General features: G+C 39.1%; 1 protein-coding gene across 3 annotated transcripts in view; it reads right to left on the reverse strand.

The window, feature by feature from the left end:
* The window catches only part of CALCRL (calcitonin receptor like receptor), a 114,604-nt gene that overhangs the window by 28,408 nt on the left and 67,755 nt on the right, over positions 1-18,441 (reverse strand). For all 3 annotated transcript variants that reach the window (XM_038421841.2, XM_043505452.1, XM_038421842.2), the window contains 4 exons: positions 10,962-11,088; positions 8,698-8,851; positions 6,741-6,801; positions 6,568-6,634 (listed from right to left, as the gene is read on the reverse strand). In XM_038421841.2, the coding sequence (XP_038277769.1) occupies positions 6,568-6,634; positions 6,741-6,801; positions 8,698-8,851; positions 10,962-11,088 (409 nt within the window). The remainder of the gene's footprint in view (positions 1-6,567; positions 6,635-6,740; positions 6,802-8,697; positions 8,852-10,961; positions 11,089-18,441) is intronic.

Here is an 18,441-nt window from a genome sequence, read left to right on the forward strand (position 1 = left end):
ACTCTAAAACCTTATATTTAGTAGAACTTAAACTTGTTCCCTGTCAATTTAGGCTAAATCAAGAAAAAATACTCTTATCCTGAAATAAGTATGTCCACATAGGGCTTTGTACCAATTTAACTATATCTGTTTCTGTCATAGGTTACACCAGAGAAACTCTCTCAGGTAGACAAGACCTAACTGTAATTAATTGTGATCCATGTAGATCAAACTAAGAATGGCAACCACAGTAATTAGACAAGAACTCTGTTTAGATTCAAAAGAGAGGTAACTTATCCATTATAGATTCATAGATTCATAGATACTAAGGTCAGAAGGGACCATTCTGATCATCTAGTCCGACCTCCTGCACAGCGCAGGCCACAGAATCTCACCCACCCACTCCTATGAAAAACCTCACCCATGTCTGAGCTATTGAAGTCCTTAAATCATGGTTCAAAGACTTCAAGGAGCAGAGAAGCCTCCCTCAAGTCAACCATGCCCCATGCTACAGAGGAAGGCGAAAAACCTCCAGGGCCTCTCCAATCTGCCCTGGAGGAAAATTCCTTCCCGACCCCAAATATGGCGATCAGCTAAACCCTGAGCATATGGGCAAGATTCACCAGCCAGATACCCAGGAAAGAATTTTCTATAGTAACTCAGATCCCATCCATCTAATATCCCATCTCAGGGGATTTGGCCTATTTACCATGAATATTTAAAGATCAATTACTTACCAAAATCCCATTATCCCATCATACCATCTCCTCCATAAACTTATCAAGTAGAATCTTAAAACCAGATAGATCTTTTGCCCCCACTGCTTCCCTTGGAAGGTTATTCCAAAACTTCACTCCTCTGATGGTTAAAAACCTTCATCTGATTTCAAGTCTAAACTTCCTGGTGGCCAGTTTATACCCATTTGTTCTTGTGTCCACATTGGTGCTGAGCTGAAATAATTCCTCTCCCTCTCCTGTATTTATCCCTCTGATATATTTATAGAGAGCAATCATATCTCCCCTCAACCTTCTTTTAGTTATGCTAAACAAGCCAAGCTACTTAAGTCTCCTTTCATAAGACAAGTTTTCCATTCCTCGGATCATCCTAGTAGCCCTTCTCTGTACCTGCTCCAGTTGGAATTCATCCTTTTTAAACATGGGAGACCAGAACTGCACACAGTATTCTAGGTGAGGTCTCACCAGTGCCTTGTATAACGGTACTAAAACCTCCTTATCCCTACTGGAAATGCCTCTCCTGATGCATCCCAAAACCACATTAGCTTTTTTCACAGCCATATCACATTGGCAGCTTATAGTCATCCTATGATCAACCAATACTCCAAGGTCCTTCTCCTCTTCTGTTACTTCTAATTGATGTGTCCCCAACTTATAACTAAAATTCTTGTTATTAATCCCTAAATGCATTAATCCCTAAATCCCTTACACTTCTCACTATTAAATTTCATCCTATTACTATTACTCCAATTTACAAGGTAATCCAGATCCTCCTGTATAATATCCCGATCCTTCTCCGAATTGGCAATACCTCCCAGCTTTGTATCATCTGCAAACTTTATTAGCACACTCCCACTTTTTGTGCCAAGGTCAGTAATAAAAAGATTAAATAAGACTGGTCCCAAAACCGATCCCTGAGGAACTCCACTGGTAACCTCCCTCCAACCTGACAGTTCGCCTTTCAGTAGGACCCGTTGCAGTCTCCCCTTTAAACAATTCCTTATCCACCTTTTGATGTTCATCTTGATCCCCATCTTCTCCAATTTAACTAATAATTCCCCATGTGGCACAGTATCAAATGCCTTACTGAAATTTAGGTAAATTAGATCCACTGCATTTCCTTTATCTAAAAAATCTGTTACTTTTTCAAAAAAAGAAAAGGAGTACTTGTGGCACCTTAGAGACTAACAAATTTATTAGAGCATAAGCTTTCGTGAGCTACAGCTCACTTCATCGGATGCATTTGGTGGAAAAAACAGAGGGGAGATTTATATACACACACAGAGAACATGAAACAATGGGTTTATCATACACACTGTAAGGAGAGTGATCACTTAAGATAAGCCATCACCAGCAGCGGGGGGAGGAGGGAAAGGAGGAAAACCTTTCATGGTGACAAGCAAGGTAGGATAATTCCAGCAGTTAACAAGAATATCAGAGGAACAGTGGGGGGTGGGGTGGGGTGGGGGGGAGAAATACCATGGGGAAATAGTTTTACTTTGTGTAATGACTCATCCATTCCCAGTCTCTATTCAAGCCTAAATTAATTGTATCCAGTTTGCAAATTAATTCCAATTCAGCAGTCTCTCATTGGAGTCTGTTTTTGAAGCTTTTTTGTTGAAGTATAGCTGACATCATAATCAAAAAGGCTGACAAAGGAGGTGCTGTCGTCATCATGAATAGGTCGGAGTATGAACAAGAGGCTACTAGGCAGCTCTCCAACACCACTTTCTACAAGCCATTACCCTCTGATCCCACTGAGAGTTACCAAAAGAAACTACAGCATTTGCTCAAGAAACTCCCTGAAAAAGCACAAGAAGAAATCCGCACAGACACACCCCTGGAGCCCCGACCTGGGGTATTCTATCTGCTACCCAAGATCCATAAACCTGGAAATCCTGGACGCCCCATCATCTCAGGCATTGGCACCCTGACAGCAGGATTGTCTGGCTATGTAGACTCCCTCCTCAGGCCCTTCGTTACCAGCACTCCCAGCTATCTTCGAGACACCACCGATTTCCTGAGGAAACTACAGTCCATTGGTGATCTTCCTAAAAACACCATCCTAGCCACTATGGATGTAGAAGCCCTCTACACCAACATTCCACACAAAGATGGACTACAAGCCGTCAGGAACAGTATCCCCGATACTGTCACGGCTAACCTGGTGGCAGAACTTTGTGACTTTGTCCTGACCCATAACTATTTCACATTTGGTGACAATGTATACCTTCAAATCAGCGGCACTGCGATGGGTACCCGCATGGCCCCACAGTATGCCAACATTTTTATGGCTGACTTAGAACAACGCTTCCTCAGCTCTCGTCCCCTAATGCCCCTACTCTACTTGCGCTACATTGATGACATCTTCATCATCTGGACCCATGGAAAAGAAGCTCTTGAGGAATTCCACCATGATTTCAACAATTTCCATCCCACCATCAACCTCAGCCTGGACCAGTCCACACAAGAGATCCACTTCCTGGACACTACGGTGCTAATAAGCGATGGTCACATAAACACCACCCTATATCGGAAACCTACTGACCGCTATTCCTACCTACATGCCTCTAGCTTTCATCCAGATCATACCACTCGATCCATTGTCTACAGCCAAGCGCTACAATATAACCGCATTTGCTCCAACCCCTCAGACAGAGACAAACACCTACAAGATCTCTATCATGCATTCCTACAACTACAATACCCACCTGCTGAAGTGAAGAAACAGATTGACAGAGCCAGAAGAGTACCCAGAAGTCACCTACTACAGGACAGGCCCAACAAAGAAAACAACAGAACGCCACTAGCCATCACCTTCAGCCCCCAACTAAAACCTCTCCAACGCATCATCAAGGATCTACAGCCTATCCTGAAGGACGAGCCATCGCTCTCTCAGATCTTGGGAGACAGACCAGTCCTTGCTTACAGACAGCCCCCCAATCTGAAGCAAATACTCACCAGCAACCACACACCACACAACAGAACCACTAACCCAGGAACCTATCCTTGCAAGAAAGCCCGTTGCCAACTCTGTCCACATATCTATTCAGGGGATACCATCATAGGGCCTAATCACATCAGCCACACTATCAGAGGCTCGTTCACCTGTGCATCTACCAATGTGATATATGCCATCATGTGCCAGCAGTGCCCCTCTGCCATGTACATTGGCCAAACTGGACAGTCTCTACGTAAAAGAATGAATTGACATAAATCAGACGTCAAGAATTATAACATTCAAAAACCAGTTGGAGAACACTTCAATCTCTCTGGTCACTCGATCACAGATCTTAGAGTGGCTATACTTCAACAAAAAAGCTTCAAAAACAGACTCCAACGAGAGACTGCTGAATTGGAATTAATTTGCAAACTGGATACAATTAACTTAGGCTTGAATAGAGACTGGGAATGGATGAGTCATTACACAAAGTAAAACTATTTCCCCCTGGTATTTCTCCCTCCCACCCCACCCCCCACTGTTCCTCTGATATTCTTGTTAACTGCTGGAATTAGCCTACCTTGCTTGTCACCATGAAAGGTTTTCCTCCTTCCCCCCCCTGCTGTTGGTGATGGCTTATCTTAAGTGATTACTCTCCTTACAGTGTGTATGATAAACCCATTGTTTCATGTTCTCTGTGTGTGTGTATATAAATCTCTCCTCTGTTTTTTCCACCAAATGCATCCGATGAAGTGAGCTGTAGCTCACGAAAGCTTATGCTCTAATAAATTTGTTAGTCTCTAAGGTGCCACAAGTACTCCTTTTCTTTTTGCGAATACAGACTAACACGCCTGCTACTCTGAAACCTGTGATTTTTCAAAAAAGGAGATTAGGTTGGTTTGGCACGATCTACCTTTTGTAAAACCATGTTGTATTTTGTCCCATTTACCATTGACTTCAATGTCCTTAACTAATTTCTCCTTCAAAATTTTTTCCAGGACCTTGCATACTACAGATGTCAAACTAACTGGCCTTTAGTTACCTGGATCACTTTTTTTTTCCTTTCTTAAAAATAGGAACTATATTAGCAATTCTCCAATCATTCGGTACTACTCCTGAGTTTACAGATTCATTAAAAATTCTTGCTAATGGGCTTGCAATTTCAGGTGCCAATTCCTTTAATATTCTTGGATGAAGATTATCTGGGCCCCCCGATTTAGTCCCATTAAGCTGTTTCAGTTTTGCTTCTACCTCAGATATGGTAATATCTACCTCTATCTCCTCATTCCCATTTGTCATGCTACCATTATCCCCAAGATCCTCTTTAGCCTTATTAAAGACTGAGGCAAAGTATTTGTTTAGATATTGGGCCATGCCTAGATTATCTTTAACCTCCACTCCATCCTCAGTGTTAAGCGGCCCCACTTCTTCTTTCTTAGTTTTCTTCTTATTTATATGGCTATAGAACCTTTTACTATTGGTTTTAATTCCCTTTGCAAGGTCCAACTCTACTCGACTTTTAGCCTGTCTCACTTTATCCCTACATGTTCTGACCTCAATTAGGTAGCTTTCCTTGCTGATCCCTCCCATCTTCCACTCCCTGTATGCTTTCTGCTTCTTCTTAATCACCTCTCTAAGATGCTTGCTCATCCAGCTTGGTTTACAACTCTTTCCTGTGAATTTTTTCCCTTTTCTTGGGATACAGGCTTCTGATAGCTTCTGCAGCTTTGATTTAAAGTAGTCCCAGGCCTCCTCTACCTTTAGATCCATAAGTTCTTCAGTCCAATCCACTTCCCTAACTAATTTCCTTAATTTTTGAAAGTCAGCCCTTTTGAAATCAAAAACCCTCGTTGCAGATTTATTTTTGTTAATCCTTCCATTTAGTTTGAACTGAATTAGCTCATGATCACTTGAGCCAAGATTGTCCCCTACAACCATTTCTTCTATGAGGTCCTCGCTACTCACCAAAATTAAATCTAAAATGGCATCCCCTCTAGTCGGTTCAGCAACTACTTGATGAAGGAATCCATCAGCTATCGCATCTAGGAAAATCTGAGCCCTATTATTATTACTAGCACTGGTCCTCCAGTCTATATCTGGGAAGTTAAAGTCTCCCATGATCATGCAGTTTCCATTAGTATTTACTTTATTAAAGATATTAAAAAGGGCTCTATCCATATCCAAATTAGATCCCGGAGGTCTATAGCACACCCCAAGCACTATCGTAGGAGAGGCTTTACTAGTTTTCTTCCCCAATGTAATTTTTGCCCAGACGGACTCTGTCTTATCCATTGCATCGCTTCTTATTTCTTTACATTGTACCTCATCATTGATATACAATGCTACTCCACCCCCTTTACCTTTGTGTCTGTCTTTCCTAAAGAGCAGATTATGTCAGCACAAATACTATCAACAACCAGTATAGTAAAATATTTTCATTACCAGAAGCATAGAAAAAAGAAGAAAGGGAGATTTATTTCCAACTGTGAAGTCATTTTCTGGCAAACCTTAGCAATACTTTGCCCAAGTTCATCACTGGCATGAATGCAACTGCACTGACTATGATGGAATTAAACCTGCTTATGTGATGATTGCCATCTTGGCTTACACACTGGTGATTGAACTAAGGGCCTCCAGAACTAAAAGCATGAGCTGAAAGCATGCAGCAGCTTGAAAACTCCGTAGCTGAGGGCTGTAACATACTCTATCCTCTGTTGATTGGACACAGAAGGGGACCTGTAACATACATTCACTGGTGTTTTGCACTTAAAACATTAGTGAATTTATCCTCTGGTCTTCACAATCACCCCCTTTTTGTGGTGGGAGATATTGATCCTACCAATTCTGTAAAAAGACTAGGAACAATCAGGAAATTGACAAGAAAAAACAAATGATCATATGAAAAATGCCTACCACTAAAGCAGCACAAATAGGACCATGGATAATGTACAGCAGATGAGTTTCAGAACTGATCCAGCAGCTGTGGAGAAAATGGAAAGTATAAGCATTTGGGCTTTTTATTAATTATCCTCTCTCTTTGAAAGAAAATGTTACTTTTTAGAAACAAAAACTGAGATTTTACTTACTTGTCATTGAAATACAGACTTCTTGCTATAGCGTGTATGCAGGCAGGGATCAATGGGAATCCTGAGAACAGCAAATTTATATATCAGCCTAATTCAAGGATTAATTCTGACTTCATCAAAAAAAAAAGAACTATTAAATTGGCAATGAGTAAGTTTTAAACATAATGAATGAATACACATAATAAACCTAATTTCATCCTGCACGCCTCACTCAGGCACACAGATATAACTGATTTCAGGTACTTTTCAATTTGAATGAGACTTTTCCAGAATAAGGCCTGATATAGCAAGCATCTGTGTTGAAAAATCTAATCCTGAGTAATAGTTCCGCAAGTAAGGCTCCCAATCCAGCAAAATATTTAAGCAAGTGAGTCGACCCATTGACTTTGTAAAATTAAGCACATCGTTAAAACTCTGCTGGATGAGGGCCTCGAGTAGGAAGACAGATTGAAAATTTAAAATCAGATCAGGTAAGTTAATTTAACAACATTTTTAACCTACTGTTTTCATTCTCACACTTGAAAGTTAATGCTCATTTTTAGGCATGTTTCCTTATATCAGTGCAATTCTGTGTAGACTGCTAGACAAGCCCCGCTCTAATTCACCAGTGTTTTTGTACATATAGCAGTATGAATAGCCGTGCAATTTTACTGGTTATGTTTTGCTTGTTTTTTAATGTGTTTTGTTGGTTTCTAGTATATGGAAAATAACAAGGAAACAACTATTTGCATCAGCCGTGGGAATCTTATATTTTTTCACTTCGACCATGTTACGTACAAAACTATATAGCACTATACAGCAAAACATCATTTGATTTGCTCCAATGTCTGTCCTGTCATACAGAAATGTAGTCCAGTATGTTGTGTTATTAGGAAATTTGAACCTGTCTATATAAATAAATCTTAGGTCAAATCGTAAAGAAAAAGGCATTTTAAAAAAGTACAACTCCAACTGTACTGACATTTTCCAGACTGCAAGCTATATTAATTCTTAACAGGATATGCATAAAAGTTCACAGTCTTAACAGGGTTAATTAAAAAGACTCTAGAATCATTTAGTGATCTATAGTACAGTATATGTACTTGAGTTGATAAAAATAAAACTACCAGAAAAGAGATTTAAAATACTTTATTGAATCCCTAATTACCTACATTTTGAACAGTGATTTTCGGTGCCCAATCTCAGACAACATAAAAGAGCCTGATTTTCAGAAACTTCTGAACACCTATGCTCTCAAAATCAAGCCTCTTGAATGTATCTCAAGATGAGCAACCAAAAGCTGAAGCACACAAAATCACTAGTCACTTCAGAAAATTTTGGCCTGAAAGCTTTGTGCAAATACAGCCAGAAGCCTGAGTCCCGACTTTTGTGGAAGCGCTATCCCATGCTACCTTAATCTGTCATGTTCAGTTTGTGGTCTTTGGTATTGTTTTTTACGTAAACTCTTTACCTACAGTAGTTCTCTATTTGCTTTGTGAACAATACAGGTCAAGCGAAACCTCTGGAAAAATAAAGGCTTGGCCTTTCCCAATTCAGTTTTGACCCTCCTCCACCCTAGGCCTGGTGAGATGTCTCAGGAAACAAGCATTCATTCCTGTATAAACATCTTCAAGATGAGAAACAATGAATAATTACTTCTTATTGTCTCTTCATAGTAAGAGGCGCTTTTCTCTATGCAAAGAAGGAGTCACTTCCTGACTTCTCCAGTACAAAATCTGTGTTTTAGCAAAAAAAAAAATATGTGCAGAAAGCTTTGCTAAAACAGTAAGACATATTTAATTTAAGAGAAACAAAATTGATCTGATATACATTGTTGAAGTATGTACGTACATAGTATTAGTTTTATATTACATTAAAAACGATGGTCTCCCCCCCCCCCCCCAAAAAAAAAAGAAATCTTGAGGCAGCAGTTGTTTGTTTTTTTCTTTTAAAGAGAACAACCTATGGAATTACATACCCCAGCCGAGAAGATAATACCACATCAGGTGTTGTTTCTCTGCAAAAACGGCCACCACAATGAGAGTATGCAGATAAATCCCTTCACAGAGCATCCAGAAGTAATTGCAACCCATTAAATATAGGTAAATGAACTGATATACTTTGCAACTAACCTGTGGAAAAAACAAAGAATACAGCTTGAATAATTAGTGTGTAATGGTTCCAAGAGATTCAATGGCAAGAGGGAAGCATTACTTATTTCATCACTCTGCTTTGCTATAAAATTTGCTTTGATATGTGTTATTCATAATGCAGTACTCAAAAGGTAACATCCAGATGACTCCACAAAGGAGACTGTAGTTTTATTAGCTGACTTGATTTTTGGGATGAATGCTGAAGGCTTCCAGCACCATGGAGAACATGGTGGACATAGGGAAATGTTTTAAAATGATGAAGTTTTCCCCTCAGAGGTTCCTCATGTTGCCAACACTGATGTAAATTAATCAATGTAGGTAAATAAAGATTCCTCAAATCTTTGTGAAAAGTATCTGATGGTAAGTAATATCTTTGGGAAGAAGATCCTTTGATTAGGCCACATTATCCTCTCAAAAAGAAAAGGAGGACTTGTGACATCTTAGAGACTAACAAATTTATTTGAGCATAAGCTTTCGTGAGCTACAGCTCACTTCATTGGATGCATTGGATGCATCGGATGCTGTAGCTCACAAAAGCTTATGCTCAAATAAATTTGTTAGTCTCTAAGGTGCCACAAGTATTCCTTTTCTTTTTGTGAATACACACTAACACAGCTGCTATTCTGAAACCTGTCATTATCCTCTCAGTTACACCAGCAACTCCAGTGGAAACAGTGCATGCACTGTCCTCAGTGAAAGGAGGAGATTCATCTCCTTAATAGCTTTTTAGACTTTTTGCCCCAATCCTCTCTACAAAACTTAATCCTAAACTCTAGAACTAAACAAAAACAGTCTAATAGGGTCTAATTTTCCTCTCACACAGTTCTGCACTGGTCTACTTCTACTATGCTAGACCAATGTGAATGCTATCAAAATCAAACCCATATACATTTATCCTACTGTAACCTTACACAGCCAAGTTCCCCAAAACCAGTCTGAATCTGAATCATTCCACTAAAGATGTTGGAGTTATACCAGTAGTGTGTGACAGAAAAGTCAGTCACTATCTATGCATTTATTTTTATTTAGTTCTGGAGCATAATCTTAAATTCTTTTGAAATAGTCCAGGCAAAATTCTAAATGGCTTAGAAACCACTACCTCTCCTGTCCACTGGAGAAAACTCATCTAAGCTTGGATTCATGGGTTTGCTCAGAATAATCATTCCCTTGATAAGCTAAGCAGGCAGAAGCACATGACAGAGATATTTTAATGTATAGCTAGCCTTAGAGAAAATACCAGAAATATTATATCTAAGACCACCCAGAAGAAAAAAGATATCTACTGTATGCTAACCAGTAAATTTTCTAGTTGTTACCGCTAAGGAGTGAATGCAAGGTTAAACAATCAGGCACCTGACTATATCTAAATTGAAGTATTTTTGAGTATTGAAAATGACCAGCACTTTTTATGTAAGTGTTCAGAAATGAACAAGGGCTATACAATCTAGCCTTCACTACATAATCCTCTCTAGCTGCCTTGCACTCCCATGAGACAGTGAAGTGTCATTATCCAACTTTAAAGGAGGGGTGGGCGTGGAACAAAAGCCACAAAGAAAGCAAATAACAGAGGCAGATTTAGAACTCAAGACTTCTTGACTGTCAACCCCAGGACAAATTCATCCCTGGTATAACTTCATTTAAATCATTCTTCCAGATCATACTACTTTCCTGACATTGTTTTAATATTGTGCAAGAATACAAGAGATCTAGCTGCATGACAGACGATACCAAACTGAAATCAGAAATGTAGTCCAATACTATCTATTTAATAAAGATCCATCCGATGAAGAGAGCTGTAGCTCACGAAAGCTTATGCTCAAATAAATTTGTTAGTCTCTAAGGTGCCACAAGTACTCCTTTTCTTTCATGTGATTTTGAACTCCCCTGCCTTCACAAACCCTAGCTGGCCAAACTGACCAGACAACTGTTGCATTATTTAAAGAACGAATAAATTCTTACTGCAATTCAAAAATGTTAGCTTTGATAGACATGATGTCATGAACTAATGATATCTAATTTATTAATATTTTCCATCACTAAATGTCTTTCCACACAAATCAACAGTGCAGCCAAATCCACTTTCACTTACTGGATTAGTTGCAACTAACTGCTGGTTGTTGGCAACTGCCGCCAGCCAAATTATTGTAACGATGGAGTTGCAAACAAAAGAGAAAAACAGATTTTTATGTAGGGTGATCCTTTGGCAACTCAAGCTCCTAGAAAAGAGAGACAAGAGCAAATTAATACATCTGAGTTCTCAGCCTCATATTAACTATCTGCCAACTCATTTTAAAATAATAAATTTAATATTGTGAAACGTAAAGATTTTCTTTATCCTTTATTTTATTTTTATTTGGCTGTATAATGCAAACTATGTGCAACACGTTTTATTATGCTTATAAGAAAAGCACTTGCTTTGGAGCAATTAGCTAAAAAAGGTCTGGAAAAACATGTTTACTTACTATTGCAAGGTGATATTTTATTCCATGCCAAATTATTTTTTTAAAAGTGTATGCCCCACCAATTATTTTTATACACAGGAATATAGCATTTACTAAAGTATTGGTCCATCTAATCCAGTATCCTTGTTCAGAGTCACATAGCAAGTCCATGCTGTGGCACAGACAGGAATAGAACCGAGGCCTCCTGACCGTCAGGCTCCCTCTCTCTAAGAGCCAGGGGCCTGTGTGAGTGTGAAAAGAGAGAGAATCACCACAATAAGAATTTCCACCTCTTGCACCCTCAGTGTAGGAGCTGAGCATAATGGGAGTCCATGTACTACAGGAGTGCAAAGACTCTATACAGGGTAAGCACCACTCCTAGCACTAGCCTCTGCAAAAGAGGTAGAGGAAGGGTTGCGGCCTTCGGGAAAAGTGTCACTGGAAGTCCAGGAAGCATTACAGTGGTCTAAAACTACGCCTACACTTACAGTGGCTTGTAGAATATGGGTGCTACACCTGTAGCTACATGCTGCAGTGAAAGGTTCTGGCAGCAGGAAAAGGCTCTGGCAATGGGGTGGAATTGTGGCTACATGTTGCAGTGCAGCCCTACCCACCTATCTTCCTTTTTTGGGGGGAGGACGGTAGCGTTAATTGACAGAGAGAAATTCTAATGGAAAAGGGAGAATCTATCATGTACAATTTCAATTACTGTTCACTATTGTGGAGGCCAGACATCAATTCACGTTAGTGAGTGCCAAGTCTGAATGCATCAGGAAAGGGGGAAAAACCCCCAGCTGTCTAGTCTTTACAAACAGCACAAAGAGAAAAACTAAAATCTGGACAAATATTGCTCAATATTTGAGTCAGGAAGATGATACAGATTAATATAATGTTTTCATAGCAATGTATTTACAATATCTTTACAAGAGTTGAGGTGCAGTGACTGGCAATCTGTTGAAGACATGCAAGACACAGGAAGAAAGGAAAAAGTAAAGTAGACAGTCACCAGTATGGTTAGATAGGTGTATTCTATGCCTGTTTAAGTCATACTGTAAAGATCTGCATTATAAAATTATGTTTCTGCATTGTTCACAAGTTTTGCTCAGGCACCAGAAGGGAATATGAAGCTTCCCACAGGTAAACAGAGCTGACCGTAGAGCAACCTGTGCTAGTAAATGTTAAGTCTAATGTATGGTGACAGAATATAGATGCTGCCAGCCCAGCGAGCATGGGTATAAATAGCAGTGTAGACAGTGAGGCACAACTTAGGTGAGTAGAATAGAGTAGAATGCCCTACATGACTGAACCCGAGGATATATACCCTACACGTCTCTCTACAGTGCCTCCATGTTCTATGCTGCTATTTTTAGCAGTGTAGTGTCTTGATGCCAGAGCCTTTCACCACTGCAGCGAAAGGCTTTGGCAATAGGAAAAGGCTGTAGGAGGATAGAGGCGGCAGAGAATGGCTCTGGCACCTCCCTGCTGGATCCTTTCACTACTGCATGTTGCTACACACCACAGTGGACACAGCCTGCCTTTCACTGTGGTGTGCAGCTGCATGCTATTGCAAATGTAGACAAGGCCTAAGTCATTAAGGACCAGATTGTGGAGCCCTTGTTCAAACTGAGTACCACCTTACTCCACATGCAGTCTCAATGAAGTCAATGGGACCACACTTGAGAAGCAAGCAGCTAATTCACAAGAGGAAGGATGTTATAATCTGATCCCAATGATTGGCAAAGGTTAATCTTCTGGAAAAGAAATTGATAGAAAAAGCACAAATCACACAATGCAGCTATGAATATGAATTAAGTAGTAAATTATATTCTATTAGGTCTTCTCTGGATATAATTTTGTTTTTGTCTTTGGGGTTTAATTTCTGAAGAACCATGCAGGTTTGACTATGGATATATATCGAAATGACTCCAGACTAGAACCAATAGTTATATGCAAAAATGAGTCATGAACAACTCTGGGACTCTGTGTCTGCTTATTGTCAAGACCTCAATGCATAGACAAGGAAAAACACGTAAAACTTATGAGGATATCTGTAAGGGTCATCCAACAGCTGTTCCTGTTGAATATTCAGCACTCCCACCCCTGCGCCCTCCCCCACCCATGCATGAAAGCAACATAGGACAAGAAACAAGAAAGCAAGACTGATGGCATTTTAAAAAGGAAGAAAACACTCTTTCAGCAATAAATAGCATTCCTTCCTAATCCTCTACCCCTCCGCACCCCTTCTCCACACTGTTTTTGTTACTGATATAATGGCCTTTAATAATTCCGCCTCATAATTATGATCTAAGTGTCATTTAAGAGTCTACCACCAGTTTACCTTCATGAAATAAAATTTGGTTTGCATTTATCTATTGCACCCATGAAACACATTTCTCTGATGTCTGTGAATAAGAAATACAGGGTAACATTTTCAAAAGTCCTTAACTGATGTAGGACCAGATTTTTAAAGGTATTTATGCCCCTAGAGAAGAAGACAAGTGTCTCTTGCAATTATTAAAAGCATTTAAATGAGTTGGGCCTTTGACTTTCAATGGGAATTAAGTGCCTAACTTTCTTAGTAGCTTTTTTAAAAATTCCAGTAGGAATTTGCCTTTTTAAGGTGCTAAAATACCCTTGTAAATCTGGCCTTTTGAAAGCCTAGGTTCCATTGACTTTTAATGTGGTTTATGCTGATAAATGCGTACAGCACTTTTCAAAATGGGATTTAAGCATTTTTGAAAGTTTTACTCAATAAGATATATACAAGATCAGGCAGCATCACTGAAAATAGTCTTCCTGCCTTGTAACACAAGAACAAGGGGAAGTTCAGAGAAATTGAAAAGTGGCAACTTCAAAACTGTTTTTTTTTCTTTACACAATCATAATATAGCCCTGGAACTCACTTCCAAAAATTTAGCAAGAATAAAAAAGAGGCTGGGCATTTATATGGATAACAAGACTCTCCAGAGTTATAATAGCTAATGCTGACATTTTTTGGTAAGGGATATAAAATCATCTGCTTTAGGATTTAAACCAATCTATACCAGGGTTTAGCATGAGATCTTCATGAGGGACAGATTATCCAATATCTGTCTACTATGAGGTTTCCTGCACCTTTCTTCTGAAGCATCTAGTGCTGGCTACTGTTGGAGATAGCATACAAGACAAATCAGACCACAGGTCTGATCCAGTACAACAATGTCTCTGTTTCTAATTGATTTTCCCCCTTTCTTTCTCCAAACCCTTTCCCTCCCTCTCTGTGCCTGTTGTTCTTGTAAACGGTCACTTGCCCCATCCTTTCTCTGCCCTCTCTTTATTTTAAATCTTTCTTAAGAGCTGGTTTAGCAGGTAGTTTATATGATACACAAGTAAGATGTGTGTGTGGTACTTCAATGTGGGGACACACACTCTGATTTTCTTTCACAGATCCCTTTCCAAAATTGCACCAGCTTTGTGCAGCTAGTTCACACAACACACAAGGACAGTGTTTGTATGCTATCAACTTAGAGCCATGAAAGTTGAACCAGTACAAGAAGTTTTACTGGGCAGTCACAAATAGAACTTGAAACCCCCAAAGGGTCTGGTTCTGTATTTAGAATCCAAAATATTTCAGTGGATTCTAAAGTCAATGAAGTGAGTTATCCAAAAAAATTGTAGCTATGACAAAACTTTTCATACAGAAAATACAAAATCCACAAACCCATTGTTTCCCATATGATATTTGCTGGACTAAAGTTTATTCAAGTATTTTTAGTGCTGCTTGGAAAACACTTTTCTCTGTGGAAAATAAAACATTTTGGTTTTTGACTGAATGAAAGTTTTTGCAGAAAGTGTCTACTTTCTCCAAAAGTTTTGATTTTTCAGCTGAAAATCAAAAAGTTTTAAGGTTTTGATAAAAAAGTTTAAATTTTCCGTGGAGAAAAGTATTTTCCAGTCAGCATTAAAAATACTTCAATGAACTGCAGTCCAGCAGATATCATATGGGAAACAATGTTTTCACTAAAAGCATAAATACATTAGAAACACAAAATTCCTAATATGCTCCCACACAACAATAAAAAAGCACCATCTGTTAAAGCCGTGAATTACCTTAACAAATATCAGCCAATACATAACACATCCTAGAATTAGGCTAGATCCTCAAAATTTTTGTACTACTAAAAATACTATACAAGATCTGTGCATGTATCCCATCAGAACATCTTGTAGAGGCCTTTCCTCACCTCCCTTTAAATTTTGTAATTTCCTTTTGTATCCCAGCATAACCACAGACTAGAAATTGTGGTTTGTGGGTCTGGATTTTTTCCATGTCATTCTCTAAGGATATTGGATCTTTCTTCCGGAGAAGCCATTGCCTTAGAGAATTAGACAAACATAACATTCTTACAATTTACTTCAATAGTAGCAATGCAAACCACCTGGCTTTGCTGTAAACACTGATAGTGTTGTCACAAGCTGAGATGAAATTGACGTGGATTTCTATTCTAAACAGTGAAAATCAAGCTTCAATATGACTGGGTTTCAAATCACCTTGAAATTTGTTTAAAAATTCAATGCCCAAACATTTTTTTCACAGCATTTGATTTTCAATCTGTTAGAATGCTTTATCAGTTTTAGAGCAGCAGTAAAATCCTCTCTGGGCCAAGTGAGCATTTGCACTCACAGGTTCTTCATCAGTCTATTTTATTCAACAGTGAGCAATTAAAAAAAAAGGCTCCATAGTATACATAATTCTTACTGAAGAATTACAAGCCATACTCACGTACGCACAAATTTACAGTTTTCATGAGAAGCAGAATAACATGAACATTTCGGTTTAAGGCTAAGATTTCCAAAAGTGTCTAGTGGTTTTGGGTGCCCAACTTGAAACACCACATAAGGGGCTACATTTTCAGAAAATGCTAAGTACCTATCTTCTGAAAATCATAACCCTTTATGGTGTCTCATTTGGGCTCTCAAATGTTGATGCACCAACAATTGCTAGTGAGTTTTGAAATTCTTAGTCTAAATCTTGAAAAGTATGCACCTAAATTGGAGGTTCACTATATTCAGTTGGATATACCTAAAAGATGGTTTTGCATATAATTGCCAGTTGCATACTGCCCTTATTGGCCTAACCCAGACCAAAGAAAGTGAATAGAAGTCTTTGGGTGAGATTTTGATCAGCCCCTCTGTTTCCAATGAACTATTAGGCTATTCAGGGATAAGAAGAGATATATCAAAAACTGAAAGGATAAGAGAGAAAGAGAGATTGTAACTTTCAATCAGCCTGCTGAAGGTTCATATTTATCATGAAAATAACAATTAATAGGTGTAGTGTTTACTACCCTAATTAGCCCTGTTGTCTTTGATGAGATTACTCACAGTAGGAAGTCTTGCAAGGTCTAGGAACAAATTTTGAAAGAGAAAGTAATTAAGGATACAGAGGTAAACAGTAATTGGGATAAAATACAACATGGTTTTACAAAAGGTAGGTTGTGCCAGACCAACCTGATCTCCTTCATTGAGAAGATAACTGATTTCTTAGACAAAGGAAATACAGTAGATCTAATCTACCTGAATTTCTGTAAGGCATTTAATACAGTTCCCCATGGGAAATTATTAATTACATTGGAGAAGTTGGGGATTAATATGAGAATTGAAAGGTGGATAAGCAACTGGTTAAAGGGGAAACTACAACATGTCATACTGAAAGGTGAACTGTCAGGGTGGAGGAAGGTTACTAGTAGAGTTCCTCAAGGATCAATCTTGGGACCAATCTTATTTAATATTTTTATTAATGACCTTGGCAAAAAAAGTAGGAATGTGTTGATAAAATTTGTGGATGAGGAGGACCAGAATATATGGAGGAGGACCAGAATATCATACAAGAAGTTCTGATGACCTTGAAAACTGGAGTATTTGAAGTAGGATGAAATTTAATAGTGCAAGGTCGTGTACTTAGGGACTAACAATAAGAATTTTTGCTCTAAGATGTGGACTTATCAGTTGGAAGCCACAGAGGAGGAGAAAGAAATGGTGTCTTGGTTGATCACAGGATGACTATGAACCACCAATGTGAAAAAGGTTAAAGCAATCCTAGAATGCATCTGGAGAGGTATTTCCAGTAGAAACAGGAAAGTGTTAATACCATTATAGAAGGCACTGGTGAGACCTCATCTGAAATACGGTGTGCAATTCTTGTCTCCCATGTTTAAGGAAGATGAATTCGAACTGGAACAGGTGCAGAGAAGAGCTACTTGGATGATCAAAGGAATAGAAAACCTACCTTTTGAGAGGACACTCAAACAGCTTGGCTTGTTTAACCTAACCAAAAGAAGGCTGAGAAGAGATACGATTGTCTCTATAAATACATCAGAGGGATAAACACCAGTGAGGGAGAGGAGTTATTTAAGTGAAGCACCAATATGGACACAAGAACAAATAGATATAAACTGTCCATCAATAAGTTTAGACTTGAAATTAGATAGTTTTCTAACCATCAGAGGATTGAAGTTCTGGAACAGCTTTCCAATGAGAGTAATGGGGGCAAAAAACCTAACTAATTTCAAGATTGAGATTGATAAATTTATGGAGGGGATAGTATGATGAAACTGCCAACAACGGCATGTAGCCAATCTGCAACTGCTAGTAGCAAATATCTCCAATAGCCAGTTATGGGACATTTGTTGGGGAGGGCTCCAAGTTACTACAGAGAATTCTTTCCCTGGTGTCTGGCTTCTGCATCTCGCCATATTTGGGTCTGAGAAGGAATTTTCTCCTAGGTCAGATTATCAGAGACCCTGGGATTTTTTTGCCTTCCTTTGCAGCATGAGGCATTGGTCACTTTCAGGTTTAAACTAGGGCTGTCAATTAATTACAGTTAATGCCTGTGATTAACTGAAAACAAACTTAACACATTAATTTTTTAACATGTTAATTGCTTTAACATGTTAACCTCTGGGCAGGGAGGGAGGAATCTGATAGTGTCTGGTCAGGCGCAGTAACCCAAGCCACTACCAGCGGGTGGGAAGAGAAGAGAAGAAGAAAGAGGAAGTGCTCCGATCCCCGCTGCAGCAGAGAGGTAGGGATCCTGACCCCACCATGCCCCAAAGCCCCCCGTTGGCCCCTGTCTCTGGAGACTAACCC

This window comes from Dermochelys coriacea, chromosome 11 (genome assembly GCF_009764565.3).
Source record: "Dermochelys coriacea isolate rDerCor1 chromosome 11, rDerCor1.pri.v4, whole genome shotgun sequence".
Classification (NCBI taxonomy): Eukaryota; Metazoa; Chordata; order Testudines; family Dermochelyidae; genus Dermochelys; species Dermochelys coriacea.